This window comes from Ranitomeya variabilis, chromosome 5 (genome assembly GCF_051348905.1).
Source record: "Ranitomeya variabilis isolate aRanVar5 chromosome 5, aRanVar5.hap1, whole genome shotgun sequence".
Classification (NCBI taxonomy): domain Eukaryota; kingdom Metazoa; phylum Chordata; class Amphibia; order Anura; family Dendrobatidae; genus Ranitomeya; species Ranitomeya variabilis.
In genome coordinates this window covers 172455201-172471852 of record NC_135236.1, presented here as the reverse complement: position 1 = coordinate 172471852, position 16652 = coordinate 172455201, and the positions used below count along the sequence as shown (strand labels likewise).

The 16652-nt window shown below is 45.5% G+C and overlaps 1 protein-coding gene across 2 annotated transcripts in view; it reads right to left on the bottom strand.

Annotated features, from left to right (window-relative positions):
- Positions 1–15630, bottom strand: part of CFAP161 (cilia and flagella associated protein 161) — a 106724-nt gene extending 91094 nt beyond the window's left edge. Inside the window, exons 1-4 of one of the 2 annotated variants that reach the window (XM_077263514.1) lie at positions 15398–15630; positions 5662–5751; positions 1744–1982; positions 34–115 (exon numbers count right to left, since the gene is read on the bottom strand). In XM_077263514.1, the coding sequence (XP_077119629.1) occupies positions 34–115; positions 1744–1982; positions 5662–5751; positions 15398–15466 (480 nt within the window). In that variant the 5' untranslated portion in view covers positions 15467–15630. The remainder of the gene's footprint in view (positions 1–33; positions 116–1743; positions 1983–5661; positions 5752–15397) is intronic. The other variant, XM_077263515.1, reaches the window with a different exon arrangement.
- Positions 15631–16652: the final 1022 nt, after the last annotated feature.

Genomic DNA, 16652 nt, shown 5'->3' with positions numbered 1-16652 from the left:
AAGACGGCATCAGATATCACTGGAATCACTTACATGGCCCATGAATTCTTCTGCTGTCCTCAAGGCAAAATTCTGTCCATAGCACAAAGGTTCTCCAGGTTCACTACCATCGACACTGTCACACAATACAAATATGTACTCAGCCACATTACAGAACCCAATGATAAACTTTATAGAGTACTTTTACAGCGAGCTTCGCTTTTACTGGGTTCTGTATATGAGTAATTACGGATTAGAAGAGATACCCTTTGCCTGCTGGCTGATATACTAAAGAAGAACCAAGCAAGCAGGTGGCACAGACCCGGCTAGATATGAGGGGCAACAAACAAGGCAATTGCATGGGGCTTGGGGAACCCCAGACTCAGGACTGAGCGCCCCTCTGTGTCAACACTGAGAAATATTGAGGGTAAAACCGCAGTTGCAGTCTTCTCTGGTCCTACTCTGCCCTACAATGGTAAGATCTATCTGCTTGTAGTCCAGGGCCCACATTCTATAAAATGGGCCAAAATGTTTGATAATAGTCTTAATAAGAACAACACTCAAATTACACTCCACAAGACTCTATCTATAGTCTTTATGTATTGTCATGCATACTACATGCGGGTGCAACTACAGTGGGTCCAGGGGTTGCAGTCACTCCTTGTCCCAGGGGCTTAGGGAGCCTAAAAGGTCCCTTTGATTTAAGACCTGTGATAATTAGAGGCCCGTTGGAGATTTCACAGTGAGGTCCATGAGATTAAAGGCTTATTCCCATCTCCAAGATCTTATCCCAAAATGTAGTAGTGTAATATTAATGATATTAGAAAATACCTCCAATTAGCAATGCAGTATAGTTCTTCTGATTCGCTATGTTGCTTACCCCATGTACAGAGCAATGCAGTAGCTTAGGTATTATTCATGGTTACAGCCACTCGTATAGTGACAGTTAGTTAGTTGTTGGTGGTCGTAACCATGGATACCTAAGCTACCGCAATACCCTGCACATGGGTATAAGTGTCATAGCAAATCTATACTACATTTCTAATTTGAGGTATTTGCTAATATTATTATTATTACACCTACTACATATTGGGATAGGATCTTGGAGATGAGAATACCCCTTTAGGTTTCTCTACTATATGTATACAGTTAGCACTGGCTCTGCATACAACCTCAATAAAACCCAATAGTCTCTTCTTTAGGCCGGGATCACACTAGCGTAGAATACGGACGAGTGCTGTTCAAGAAAACATCGCACAGCACTCGGACCAGTGTTAATCTATGGGGCAGCTCACATCACCGTATTTTTTCTCAGGTTTATTCGACTTGCGTGTAAAATCGCAGCATGCTGCGACTGTGCGCGTATATCGTCCGAGACTCCCAATGCAAGCCTATGGGTGCGAGAAAAACTCGGACACCACACGGACCATCAGGGTGACTTGCGAGAAATACGCACACATTTTCCTCATTTCAGCCCATTGAGCCATTAATTTTAATGAGGAAAATCAGTGAGAAATGTAAAGCCATAAGCATGTCATACGGATGTCATACGGATACATAGGTCCAAGAAAATCACATCATCTCATTGTAAACGCATGACACACAGATGACCATACGGAGAACACTTGTGCGACTCTCAGCAGGGAGACTTGGACCGTTAAGTGTGACCCTGGCATTACAATGTCAAACATGACAATAAGTAGTTATATACAATTGAAATGATAGAAGAAGGTCATAATTAATGTAAATTAGAAAGATGCCAACCTTGTAATAATGAAGGCATTCCTGCCGCAGGGTTTCACATTTCCGCTGGCACTGACTCCGCACGGTGCCGTCAGCTGGCTCCTCACATGGATGGCACTTTCCTCTGGGTTTACGGTGAGAGTATAGTTGCCGTGTACTGGAGATGGATTACTGAGCGACTGCTCGCTGTTTTCTGGATTAAGTAGCATGACCACATCTCCAAAATGAAGCAGTCTGTCATTAGAAACGGAAAGCTCTGCCTGATGTATTGGAAGAGAAATTCATGACTGAATCAGGAGACCAGAAGCAAAGAGACATTGCTAAAATGTATTCACCGGCATTACACATATAAAATGTGATTAGTAATGTGATTTATCCACAATTCTGCCACAAAACATTTTGAAATGTCCCTTTTTTGCTCAACCCGTAGCAGCTTTTGCTGCTTTTATGCCAGTTTTGGCCAACCTCCTGTTGTCTCAAACTCAAAAATATTTCCCAGATCCGCGCATTCCTTGACCACAAAACCATAAAAACACTAGTGCACGCCCCTTATCATCTCCCGCCTTGACTACTGCAACCTCCCACTCTCTGGCCTCCCCTCTAGCACTCTGGCACCACTCCAATCCTTCCTACACCCTGCTACCCAACTAATCTACCTGTCTCCCCGCTATTCCCTAGCCTCTCCTATGCCAAGCCCTTCACTGGCTTCCTATCATCCAGAGACTCCAGTTCAAAGCCATTACTATGACATACAAAGCCATCCACAACCAGTCTCCTCCATACATTTGTAACATGGTCTCCCAGTACTTACCCCACAACATCTCCTTCTCTACTCCCCTCTTATCTCTTCCTCCCACAACCTCATCCAAGACTTCTCCCGTGCTTCCCCCATACTCTGGAACTCTACCCCAACACATCAGACTCTCGCCTACCATAGAAACCTTCAAAAAGAACCTGAAGATTCACCTCTTCCGACAAGCCTACAGCCTGCAGTGATCCCCAACCTACTGAACCGCTGCACGACCAGCTCTACCCTCTCCTAGTGTATCCTCACCCATCCCCTGCAGACTGTGAGCCCTCGCGGGCAGGGTCCTCCCTCCTCCTGTACCTGTTAGTGCCTTGTTTTTTATTCATTTTTATTGTATTTGTCTATATTTACCCCTTTTTCACATGTAAAGCGCCATGGAATAAATGGTGCTATAAAAAATGTATAATAATAATATTAATAATAACCTCACCTACTGTTTTAAAGCCAGGAGGTATATGTGGCCAAGCATGCCTTAAGTCGATTTTTGGGAAATTTCTACAGCTTTTTGACAACACATGCTATTGTGATGCCATTTTTCCAGGACGTTGCCATCCTGCTTATGCAAAAAAATAAAATAAAAATAACTGCACTGCACCTTTTTCATTTAGGTGTAATGTTTTGGCATTTTTTCATAACCCTACATAAAAAAATCATATATGAAGAGGTCAAAATAACAGATGTTTTTAACGAAGACCAACGTCAATCTTGTTCATACCTTGAATGACAAATGGTGGAGCATTGGCTAATATTGGGCTTTATCTACACAGCACCGATATCAAGCAAAGCTTTCCTGTTCGGGAAGTAGACGACTATTAATTATAATCGGCTACAAAATAGAAAATGAGCAGAAAAGACAAGCAAAAACAACAGACATTTTCCATCTAGTTACTTATTAGACGTGGCATGCCTGCAGCACTTCATGCTTCTTATCCTCATACTCTTTAGTGATAAAAAATATTATTTTGTAACCATTTATAAAGCAGATTTGGCTTTTGTAGTGGGATAAAAAAAAACACAATATTTTCTGACAAAGAATACACTGTAGTAACCTCAACATAAAATGCTATTTATCGTCATAAAATATTTTACAAATTTTTTTTCCTCTACTGATTTCAATAATTTGTGCATTAAACATTCTACAAGTCCAATTTTGTAGCCATTTGTGACACAAAATACACAGTTGTAATGTTATGACACAAAACAGTATTCTGTGACACAATGGGGCTAATTTAGTAAGCTATGGGAGCCAGACATCTGGACTACATGTGGTACAAAGATGGCTTCAGCAGGGTCTTTCGGTATGTCCCCAGCTGTCATGACCATCCTTTGGCCCCCAGATGAAGTAGGGTAGTAATGCGTCAGAATCTGAGGGGTAGGCTGATGTGTACTTTCTACTGTTGACTGGTATGTTTTATTACAGTGTATATGTATACACTTTATATCTTCTATTTAACTTCATTTTTGTGCCAAATCTCCAGCTCTTTTGTATCTTTACAATATTCCAGCCTGATTTCTAGAGCTTGCCTCACCTAATAAGTGCCCTAGACTTAAAAAAATATCTCTGACCTATCCACAATGGAGATATTTTGATTCATGACTCCAATCAACACAGTCCACAACAAAAAAAATGGACATGTGGCTTACAGCACTATAGACTTTACTGGATACGTGTTCTATCAGTGAAAATAACAACATGTACATTATTCACGGACATCTAATGAGGCCTTAGCACATGAGCCAGCTCCATACACCCGCACCCAATGTCCTATGTCTGGACGGGGTTAAGGCTACGTTCATATGTTCAGTATTTGGTCAGTATTTTACCTCAGTATTTGTAAGCCAAAACCAGGAGGGAACAATCAGAGGAAAAGTATAATAGAAACACGTCACCACTCCTGTATTTATCACCCACTCCTGGTTTTGGCTTACAGATACTGAGGTAAAAAACTCACCAAATACTGAACAGGTGAACATGGCCTAACAGATGAAATATTGATAAATACACTGATGCCACGTGCACACGTTCAGTATTTTACCTCAGTATTTGTAAGTCAAAACCTGGATTGGAACAGTCAGAGGAAAAGTATAATAGAAAAACGTCACCACTTCTGCATCTATCATCCACTCCTGGTTTTGGCATTTACATATACTGAGGTAAAATACTGACCAAATACTGAACTTGTGAACATGGCATAACAGATGAAATAATGTTAAATACACTGATGCCACATTCAAACGTTCAGTATTTGGTCAGTGTTTTACCTTCGTATTTGTAAGCCAAAACCAGCAGTGGGTGATAAATACGTACGTGGTGACGTGTTTCTATTATACTTTTCCTCTGACTGTTCCACTCCAGGTTTTGACTTACAAATACTGAGGTAAAATACTGAACGTGTGAACAGCAAACAGCAATCAGTTCTGCTGAAGGTCCAATTACTGGACCAAAATGTTAACAACTATAAGGATTGCCAATAAAATATTGTCTCACTGCAATTTTTCAGTGTCAAGTTCTTATTTACTTCATAGTGGAAACATAGCCGTAAGGAAGCACTTCTCCTATCAAAGTTTTATCCCCTTAATATATTGCAGTCATCATATTATACAGCACTGTGTACTTACAATTGCTCATTTTGCCTTTCTACCCAGATAAAGCTTCTCTTTCCTTATCTATGTAGAAACAGGAAGCCTCTTGTCCTTGCAGAAATCCATCCCCTATTTAACTCCTGCCCAAGCTGCTCCCTTCAACTCCCCTGCCAGTGACTCTTGCAGTGATTTATGACTTATACAGTGAAAATTGACCTCCTGTTTCTACATAGAGCTTAGAAGGATTCAGTGAGTCAGTTTTTAATCACGTGATGTCATAGACCTAATGGAAGACAGAATTATCTGGGTAGAAAGACAAAATGTGCAATTGTAAATGCACAGTGTCATATAATATGATGACTTCAACATAATAAAAATATAACAATTTTGATGGGAAAGCTTCTTTATTAATGTAATCAAATATAAGTCCAAACATGGAAGACATGGAATGTTTCTCCTAGGCTTTTCCTTTACATTTCACTCCTGGAGTGAACGGGGCCTAATTATTTATAGCAAACACATAAACATGCTCTATATCCATTTCTTACCTTTTTTAAAAGATTTTTCTTAAGATTGCTTGATTTCTGTATTAGGAGTTCTCCTTTTTCTCTTTTATCTAAGAAATCTTTTAAAAGATCCTACATGAGAAAAACACAATTTATAGCTGTCATTATTTATCAGACATAGTCTAAAATGTGAGCACATACAGTAGTGCTCAGCATTAAGATGAGTTACCTTTTTTTAAGATTCAGTCTAACATTATAGATGTAAAAGACCGCAGCTACAGGGGTATCGGTCGTTCCCCTACAGTCCATCATCATGGGATTTATACATTCATGTGGGATGGTCCATATTGGAGATCTAAACTATATGCTCATGAAACAGTGGCAATGTGACACTGGCCACAGTCTGGATGAATGCCTAGGGCCTTATAAAGAAACAACACTTACGACAATACATACGGTAGTTTATTTGAGGTGGCCCCCTATATAGCATAGTCTGCGAGGGTCCTTGTTACCCCCGATTTAATGTTCCAGAGCATGCTCAATAAATGCACATAAAAAAGAAGCTGCAACGTGCAATTTTACAATCAACAGAACAAAAAAGGTCCAAAATATTGCGTGTAACTGTATCAAAGAGAGGAAAAAAAGCGAGATTAGGGACGCTCAATACTATCACAGTCTGAATGGTGTCACAGACAACTGACTTTTATATAAATGCTTTGACCAGGCGGTTCTTCTAATGAGGCAGCAGCCATTAGGGTAGATGTAGGATTGCAACTGTACATGGGTCAGTTTTTCTGATAAACACCTATACATACAATCCATACAGTAAGGCGTATATGCATTAGACATCAAGAACACCAATAATATAAAGAATGCATGCCATTAAAATCACACTTAGATTTGTACTAATGTATACAAAAAACATGTAACGAATGAAACACCATAGGTAATGGATAAAAGACGGGGGACATCAAAGAGCAAAAAATTAATCCAGTGGGAACCTTGGCGAATAGGTGATATATTATATTTCAAAAAGAGATATACCTAATTGTGAATAGCAGAAAGGTAGAGACAGGCGGATGATTTAGGAAGTAAGGCAAACAAACATATCTATCAAAGTAAGCCTCCCAAAAGAGCACCTCCATCTATATCAAAGCCATATGGCAACCGTCCACAATAAATAAGCGCATGTCTCCAAGAGTAAGACAAGGTAGAGAAAAGAGGCCCACTGCACCCAACGCGCGTTTCGCAGGAAATGTGGTGTCTCATTCTTTCCATTTTTTTACTATAACTGTGTTTTTGTATACATTAATAAACAGTTTAAATGTGATTTTTATGATTTGCATTCTTTCTATTATTGGTGTTCCAGATGTTCTCATATTCTAAGATGTTCCTCACCAACTATATGGCATGATTCTCTATAAATCACAATAGCCAAATCATTGAGTGTGTGTGTAGCTCATTCGCTATCTCCATCTATCCCCCAATCCCTGAAGATGGCCGGACCATCATTGTAAATACATCATTGTAAATACACACCTGTACTTTGTATCTCCCCACCTCATTGTAGATTGTAAGCTCTCACGAGCAGGGTCGTCTTATTTTGCTTTAATTATTTTATTGTTAACATTGTTACTTATGACTGTTGTGTTTGAAGCTGTTAAACTGTAAAGCGCTGCGGAATATGTTGGCGCTATATAAATAAAGATTATTATTATTATAGTGTAAAATCAATAACAAGTCTTTATTCGAAAAGGTAATTAGCATCCTCATGAAAGAAGAGCATAGAATATTGTTCTTTAAAAAAAAAAAAGCATGAGTGCAATGATTGGTATAAGTGGAGCCTGCGCCCAATACTGCTCTTTGAGCCTTTTTCACACAAGAGCAGTATCATGCTGAAAATTTGTAGCTGCACGTCTGGGTTGTGCGGACTATAAATATTCTCTTATTTCCATATAGTCTTTTACCCTTTTTTGCATAAAAAATAGGGGTAACGTGATTAATGTTAGGTATATCTGCATTGCTAGATTTAGATGGCGCTGCATTCCGCTCCACTCTTTAGATCACATGCACGTAAAGTGATGTTATGAGACATAGTAAAGGGGATCTGCCAGCAGGATTTCACACCCCAAAATATTTACATCCGCATGTAGCTCTTTCGAACACAAGTCCAGGAATTCATTTGCATGTCCAGTCCATTTTTGCTTCAGTGGGAAATCAGCCTTTGAAAGGCAAATGAGGCTGTAGATCTGAAGCCTCTGTCACTCCAGCTCTATTCCTCACCCAGCTCCACCTCTTCCTGCTTGAATGATGTCTCTTTTGCCTGAAGTCACACAGCACAGAGGCTGACAGTCAAGCTGGAGGAGGTGGCGTTGTGCAGTAATAGAGCTGGAGTGACAGAGGCTTCAGATCTACTATATTCCTTAAGCCTCATTTGCATATCAATTCAAATGATGATTTCTCAGTAAAAGAGAAGTGGACTGGCCATGTAAAGGTATAGCTGGACTTGTGTGTGTAAGGGCAACATGCACATACAAATAGTTTCAGGTGTGAAATCCTGCTGACAGATTCCCTCTGTTGCACGATTGTATTGTGTTACTAGTAGCAGTAAGGTCCGCCTATTCCTATGCCTCCATTCATCTGCACTAATTTCACTTGGATGAGTGGAAGCTATTTTTTTCAGCTGAGATTTTCTGCCACGGACTCTGCAATGTGTGAACAATTTCCGTTTAAACCACGGCAGTCCAGATGTTATGGTGGGCTAATAGGGTCAGAGTCATTGGATAGTGTTAATCCAAAGAACTAGGCACTCATAGATATGAGGTATTAAGAAATGTATTTGTAGTCCAACAGTGAGTGTACAACGTTTCGGTCACTGGCTCTGACCTTCATCAGAAACAAAGATGGATTTTGCAGAGAGACGTGGATGAACCTGAGATATAATGCTATAGGAGCACCCAGGATGGCTGCAGTGATGAGAGTGCGGTGCGCCTGATGAAGGTCAGAGGCAATGACCCAAACGTTGTACACTCACTTTTGGATTGCAAATACATTTACTACTATCTCATATCAACATCAGGGTCTAGTTCTTTGGATTTGCAATGTGTGAACAGCCATTTATATAGCGTCTCGCACGGCTGTGCAATGTCTCTGGGGGAATTCCCTTGCTAGAGAAAGGCGAAATGCCCCTGAAGTGTCACAAGGGTGGGCGAAATGCTCATCCTACCCTCCACCTCCAGCTCACAGTGTCTCAGCATGTCCTGGAAGATCCAAAGGAAGCTGGGACTGGAGCCTGGTGGAAAATGCTGCTCACAAAACGATGACTATGGTGCCAGCACATACGTATTAATGTGATACATGCACTTACTAAATGCACATGAACAATTTGTGACTATTATGAATACAACCAGCAAAACGTTACGTGTCTTTCATAGAAAACGACCTACTGTTTAAATCAGGTTTTTGTTAGGAGTACCGTATTTTTTTAAAACAATGTTTTCAATGTTTTTTTTGTTCCCAAATCACAATCTTTATTAAAAATAAAAATCCGAAATGTTGGATTTTTCACACTGTCAGCAGAGGAGGTGCATTAATCTGGATGCATTAGTATGGTGGGAATGCCTGATGTGTCAGTACTGAAGGGGGGTAAGGTGGGACCCCCAGGACGCAGTTACACTGTCTATACAGAAGGTACACATCCTCAGGGTGGGGTGCATTTTGTGGGGAAGCGTTGGCTGTCATTTTATTGGTAATGTGGGCTCTGAGTGTCACTACTGTGTGGGGTGCGGGGCCGGATGTGGCTCTCATGGTAACAAAGGTTAGGAACCACCGCCCTGATGCATAGAGGATGTGGAAGGTTGTCTGTGCTCTGGTAAATAAATCCTATCCTGGGCAGAATACACTTTCTCTTCCATTGTGTCAATGTAGCGCCCCCACTACCGCAGGGCCGAGGGGTACCCGGTACCGGGCCTCTGAGTCTCTGCTCTGGGGTTGTCACGGTGGCTAGGCCCCGGTCCGTGACCCTGCTGAGGGGCGTACAGTGATAGATATGATGGATGATGGTGGTGGTGAGGCTGTAGTGGTGCGGTGCAGTAAATAACGAGGACACCAGGTTGCAGTCTCTTTACCTCTTTACTGAAGATCTCTGAGCCCTCAGTCTGGAATCCGGATAACCAGGCTGCGCAAGTCCGGCCGGTCCGATGGCACCTCCAGAGTTCTCTTAACAGGTGGAAATCTGTGCCTTCCTGCTAGCGCTATGTGTTGCGGTCCTTCCCTGCTGTGCTTACGGAAAGTCCCCACAACTGTTGTGTCCGTTTCTTAAGTTCCCTCACAACTCGATTAGATGATGTTCTGCTAATCCTCCGTCCCTCCCTGGTGTTACGGTTAGGACGGCACCAGTATGACGGGTAGGCTCGGAGCTCTTCCGGGACCCTAGAGTCGCCCCTCTCCACAAGTTGCCCCCCAAGACTGCATAGGTGATTTAGATGAGACAGCCCGCCTTTGACTGACTGTCCTGCCATTGGTTTAGAGTATTGCCTGAAGCTGTATATTGTAATACTCCCTCGGCGTTCCGGCCGCCGGTTGTGCGCCTCAGTAGGATGTTGCCTCGGTCTTACAGCACGACTCCTACTGGTATTCTCCTTGTTGCTTTGATCTCGTTTCTCACTCAGCACAATCTATCTCGCTTCCAATCCCTCCTTGGGCACCGCCGCTATACTGAGCAGGCACGGTCCCGTTACGTTCGCTCAAGTTGCCAGGCCTCTGTCAGGATCCCACCCCTGACAGGGACCCTACCGAATCTTCCCCCACAACACCCTCTGCCACAAGGTGTTGCCTGGTTCCAACCCAGTCAGCTTTCTCTCTAACTTCCTGCCTGACCCCCAGTTTTACCAGTGTGTAGGGAGTGGCCTAATGAATAGAACCCTTAGCTCCCCCTGGTGGCCCGGCTGTGAAATGTATTGGTGTCTGTGATACCTGATCAGATGAACTCCTTCAGTGCCATCAGACGTACCATAGCTCCCCTTAGTGGCGGAGCCACAGTACTGCAACGACCAGGACTCTGGGGCGCTGCACTCCCCCCCGGTTAAATCCAGTACTCCGGGACTGGGAAGAAAACAACAATACAGGTTAGCAAAAAGACATACAATTTGTTGAGTGCAATAACAATAAGCATATTTAAACAGAGCTTCCCTTTATGGGAGGTAAGGACACTTGAACGTTACAAACATGGTTAAATATCATAGCAACATGCTATAAGTAACTTTTCTTACCCAACCGGGTATTCTACTTAGTACAAATTCTTGAACCATAATTTAACATTGCCTTCAAGGACGTACACTCTGAATCCACTAAAGACCTTCTTATAATCACATTATAAGGCAATTTAACTTTACATTCTCCTTCTTTAAGTCTGCAGGACCGCCTGTCCTAACGGCACCAGACCTTCTGCCTCTCCTTTCTGTGCAGGACCGCCCCTTTCAGCCCGGGCCTACTGCCTTTTCAACTACTATACACAGTATAGAACATAACATTACTTTCAGTTTAGGATCAATGAGCCATCTCTGTATGGCTCCCAAGAGGACTCACCACTAACCCCTTACGGGTTCACTGTCTGTCCTCATGTTTTTATCAACATTATCAAACATTTCTTACAATCAACTAGCTGGATACATATAACTTTTACATGTAAGCATCATCATCATTTTATTTTGTCAAGGCATCATTGCTTTCCATCTATCTTAAAGCAATATCACCCTTTAAGTTCAACAAGCGAACATCCCCTTTAAGAGGGGACCAAGTCTTCAGGAGGTAGCATATCTTCTCAAGCTACCAGTCCGTACTCAGCAAAGGCTCCGGTGCGGTATCTTCGCAAAGAGTCTCTTGTTAAGTAAAACCAGTAGGAAGCACCTTTAAGAAGGTGCAAACTATTTACAAGCAGTTTGTATCATGCACTGTTCATGATTGCAGCAGTTCTTTCAATGACGAATAAACAGGAAACAAAAGCAAAAAGCAAAAGAAGGGATCCCGGGTAAACAAAGGGATCCCTTTAAAAGTTTAACCCTAGTCGGGTTTAAAGCAGCAGAAAGACACATAGAAAGGCAAGCAGTCAACTATTTACAATCTTCGGTTCCCCGAGGTTTATCCTCATAGTAAATCGCAAGACATCAGCCGAAAGTGGACACCTTCCGACTGTGCAGGCTTCGAAACCTTGGTCAACAGCTGATGCCGCACCAGTGTCACTGGTGGATTTCCCTGGTGCAGTCAGACCACCTGATGTCTGGACCTGAAGGCGGACTCTAGCCGCCAGCTCAGTCGCTGCAATGAGCCGTACGGTGGCAATATTGGTAAGATCTGTCACGTCTGGTTCCATCATGGTTGAAGTAACAGATGACACTCTCCCAAGTTCACAGCGGCGCACGTTCCGGGCGTACCATCCGTATGCATTCCGATGACGGGTGTAAGTCACCTGATCCCCCTTTTGCAATGGATCACCACCTCGGCCGCAGCAGAGAGTCTTCACGTTGCAACTGGTAACGAAGACGTCAGTTAGTAGCCCCGGTTCCTGTATGGAGCCCCATCCCCTCTTCGGGTGGAAGGCCAATACAGTTCCCCGCTTTACCATGTCCTTATTATCACATGCAAGAGGCGATTGTTGTACCCTCGGTGGGTCAGTCAGCTCTGCCTCTTTTTGTCTTTTCCAATGTAGAATCAAGCATTGTTTGTATTGTTCCCAGGTAAGCACAGCAAGGGTGAACCCTTCCTCCCGAGCTCCATCCGGCCCAATCCGGGGGGTGTCCCACTGGAGAATCACCCCATCTGGGCCCACGTCTATGGGTTCTCCCATCCTGGTTGGCAGCGGTGGTACCAGCTTCCCCATTGCGTCGGGAGGTAACACCACTAGCTCTGCCGAGAGGAAGCGGCTTTTACTGGGGTGAGGGTCGGTCGCGGGAGCGGGATCGAGCGGGGGAGCAGGGGCGTCTTCTATACCTGCGCCTGATGTGATTCCACCGATGTCGATCCGGTCCACTAACGAGGACGCTGGAGTCGGCCGCAGCCCGGACCGCGGCTCCTCCAATGCGGTCTCCGGATGCGGCTCCGCCCTCCACGGTTCCTCCTCCGCCAGCTCCGAGGTCGGGATGGGTAGGCTCAGCTCCGCTGCCGGCTCCAAGGAAGTCAGGTCCTGCCGCTGCGGTGGACGTGGGTCTGCCTCTGGTGGATGAGGGCAAGCCGGGATTGCTCCTTCCTCGTTCAGGCACTTGCTGTTCATCATCGCTGTCTGATAGTCGGTGGCAGTGCATGCACCTGGCTCCGCCAGTTCTCCGGGGTTGAGCTTCTCCGTCACCCGATTCCCGCCGTTGCAAATCAAGGGGTGGTCCTCTGCTTTGAGGCAGGTCTTCGCTTTGCAGCAAGAGGCGCAGGGGGCGGTCGCCGCTTCTGGCGCCACTTTGGTAGTCTCCTCCCATGGCACGCCCTCCTTCTTCTTTGGTGTAGCAATGGCGGCGGTTTTTGGCGGGAACTTCTGGCGGCAAGCAGCAATACACAGTCTCTCAATAAAGCACAGTCCAAGCACAGTAAATCACAGTTCCAAGGCACACATGACCTGATTCTTCAGGCTTAAGTACATCCTGTTCGTGACGCCAAATTGTAACGCCCCCACTACTGCAGGGCCGAGGGGTACCCGGTACCGGGCCTCTGAGTCTCTGCTCTGGGGTTGTCACGGTGGCTAGGCCCGGTCCGTGACCCTGCTGAGGGGCGTACAGTGATAGATATGATGGATGATGGTAGTGGTGAGGCTGTAGTGGTGCGGTGCAGTAAATAACGAGGACACCAGGTTGCAGTCTCTTTACTGAAGATCTCTGAGCCCTCAGTCTGGAATCCGGATAACCAGGCTGCGCAAGTCCGGCCGGTCCAATGGCTCCTCCAGAGTTCTCTTAACAGGTGGAAATCTGTGCCTTCCTGCTAGCGCTATGTGTTGCGGTCCTTCCCTGCTGTGCTTACGGAAAGTCCCCACAACTGTTGTGTCCGTTTCTTAAGTTCCCTCACAACTCGATTAGATGATGTTCTGCTAATCCTCCGTCCCTCCCTGGTGTTACGGTTAGGACGGCACCAGTATGACGGGTAGGCTCGGAGCTCTTCCGGGACCCTAGAGTCGCCCCTCTCCACAAGTTGCCCCCCAAGACTGCATAGGTGATTTAGGTGAGACAGCCCGCCTTTGACTGACTGTCCTGCCGTTGGTTTAGAGTATTGCCTGAAGCTGTATATTGTAATACTCCCTCGGCGTTCCGGCCGCCGGTTGTGCGCCTCAGTAGGATGTTGCCTCGGTCTTACAGCACGACTCCTACTGGTATTCTCCTTGTTGCTTTGATCTTGTTTCTCACTCAGCACAATCTATCTCGCTTCCAATCCCTCCTTGGGCACCGCCGCTATACTGAGCAGGCACGGTCCCGTTACGTTCGCTCAAGTTGCCAGGCCTCTGTCAGGATCCCACCCCTGACAGGGACCCTACCGAATCTTCCCCCACAACACCCTCTGCCACAAGGTGTTGCCTGGTTCCAACCCAGTCAGCTTTCTCTCTAACTTCCTGCCTGACCCCCAGTTTTACCAGTGTGTAGGGAGTGGCCTAATGAATAGAACCCTTAGCTCCCCCTGGTGGCCCGGCTGTGAAATGTATTGGTGTCTGTGATACCTGATCAGATGAACTCCTTCAGTGCCATCAGACGCACCATAGCTCCCCTTAGTGGTGGAGCCACAGTACTGCAACGACCAGGACTCTGGGGCGCTGCATCAATACCATAATATCTTCATTTTTAACTGTTGGCAGAAAAATCATCCCCAAATATATGTAGAGAGCCTGTCACCGCATAGTTATAGCACTGCCTGTCCCAGCCCTGATGATATCTGACCACCAGGGGTCCCATCAGTCACCGCACCCCCACATCAGTCATCCACCCCCCACATCAGTCATCCACCCCCCACATCAGTCATCCATCCCCCACATCAGTCACCGCACCCCCACATCAGTCACCGCACCCCCACATCAGTCATCCACCACCCACATCAGTCACCGCACCCCCACATCAGTCATCCACCCCCCACATCAGTCACCACACCCCCACATCAGTCATCCACCCCCCACATCAGTCACCGCACCCCCACATCAGTCATCCACCCCCCACATCAGTCACCGCACCCCCACATCAGTCATCCACCACTTACATCAGTGACCCCACCCCCACATCAGTCACCGCACCCCCACATCAGTCATCCACCCCCCACATCAGTCACCGCACCCCCACATCAGTCATCCACCCCCCACATCAGTCACCGCACCCCCACATCAGTCATCCACCCCCCACATCAGTCACCGCACCCCCACATCAGTCATCCACCCCCCACATCAGTCACCGCACCCCCACATCAGTCATCCACCCCCCACATCAGTCACCGCACCCCCACATCAGTTATCCATCCCCCACATCAGTTACCGCACCCCCACATCAGTCACCGCACCCCCCACATCAGTCACCGCACCCCCACCACATGGGCCACCCTACTCCCCACATAAGTCACCCCAACCCCCACATCAGTCACCCCCATATTAGTCACATCCCCACTGTCACCCCACAGACAATAGTGGCTGGTGTATGCCACATGAAGGTGACTGTATTGTGAGGAGACTGCTCCGCATTGGTGCTGCATACATTACGCTCAGGATCAGTGGTACCCAGCACATCTAATCATCCATGTTGGTACAAATACACCAGTCATCGCCCCTCACCTCGTCCAGGGACACGTCCTCATTCCAATTCCCGACCCGCACTGAGGGGTTGAAGGTGCGGACGCTCATGCTGATGGTCGCCCTGGCTCCTGTTGTCTGTGTACTGCGGCTGCTATGGGAACGTCAGTGTGTTGTCATGCTGCTATGGGACCAGAGAAAAAGACGCGAGATTGTAGAGGAACGTGCCGACGTTCCGGGACACGGCGCCATGTTACTGGTGGCAAGCTGTCTATAATATACTGGGGCACTGTTGCCATCTAGCGGTAGTAGTTGGTAGTGAATTTCATTGTTAACGGAGGGGTAATAGTGACATCTAGCGGCAGGAGATGGTATTACATAGGTTCTGCATGGACCCTCTTTGCCTTGTAGGTGAATACCCTCAGCTAGAGAGACTGCTTTATGGTAAAAGGACGAGGTGATCTACAAACCACAGGCTTAATTTACGCATATCAGATACTATTACCAAAATCCCGAATTGTCTGACAAGTGCCCTCATCAACAGCCTGTGTATCCATATAATGTGTTCAGCAGTATCAAGGGGAGGATATACAGTGGGGCAAAAAAGTATTTAGTCAGTCAGCAATAGTGCAAGTTCCACCACTTAAAAAGATGAGAGGCGTCTGTAATTTACATCATAGGTAGACCTCAACTATGGGAGACAAACTGAGAAAAAAAAATCCAGAAAATCACATTGTCTGTTTTTTTATCATTTTATTTGCATATTATGGTGGAAAATAAGTATTTGGTCAGAAACAAACAATCAAGATTTCTGGCTCTCACAGACCTGTAACTTCTTCTTTAAGAGTCTCCTCTTTCCTCCACTCATTACCTGTAGTAATGGCACCTGTTTAAACTTGTTATCGGTATAAAAAGACACCTGTGCACACCCTCAAACAGTCTGACTCCAAACTCCACTATGGTGAAGACCAAAGAGCTGTCAAAGGACACCAGAAACAAAATTGTAGCCCTGCACCAGGCTGGGAAGACTGAATCTGCAATAGCCAACCAGCTTGGAGTGAAGAAATCAACAGTGGGAGCAATAATTAGAAAATGGAAGACATTCAAGACCACTGATAATCTCCCTCGATCTGGGGCTCCACGCAAAATCCCACCCCGTGGGGTCAGAATGATCACAAGAACGGTGAGCAAAAATCCCAGAATCACGCGGGGGGACCTATTGAATGAACTGCAGAGAGCTTGGACCAATGTAACAAGGCCTACCATAAATAACACACTACGCCACCATGGACTCAGA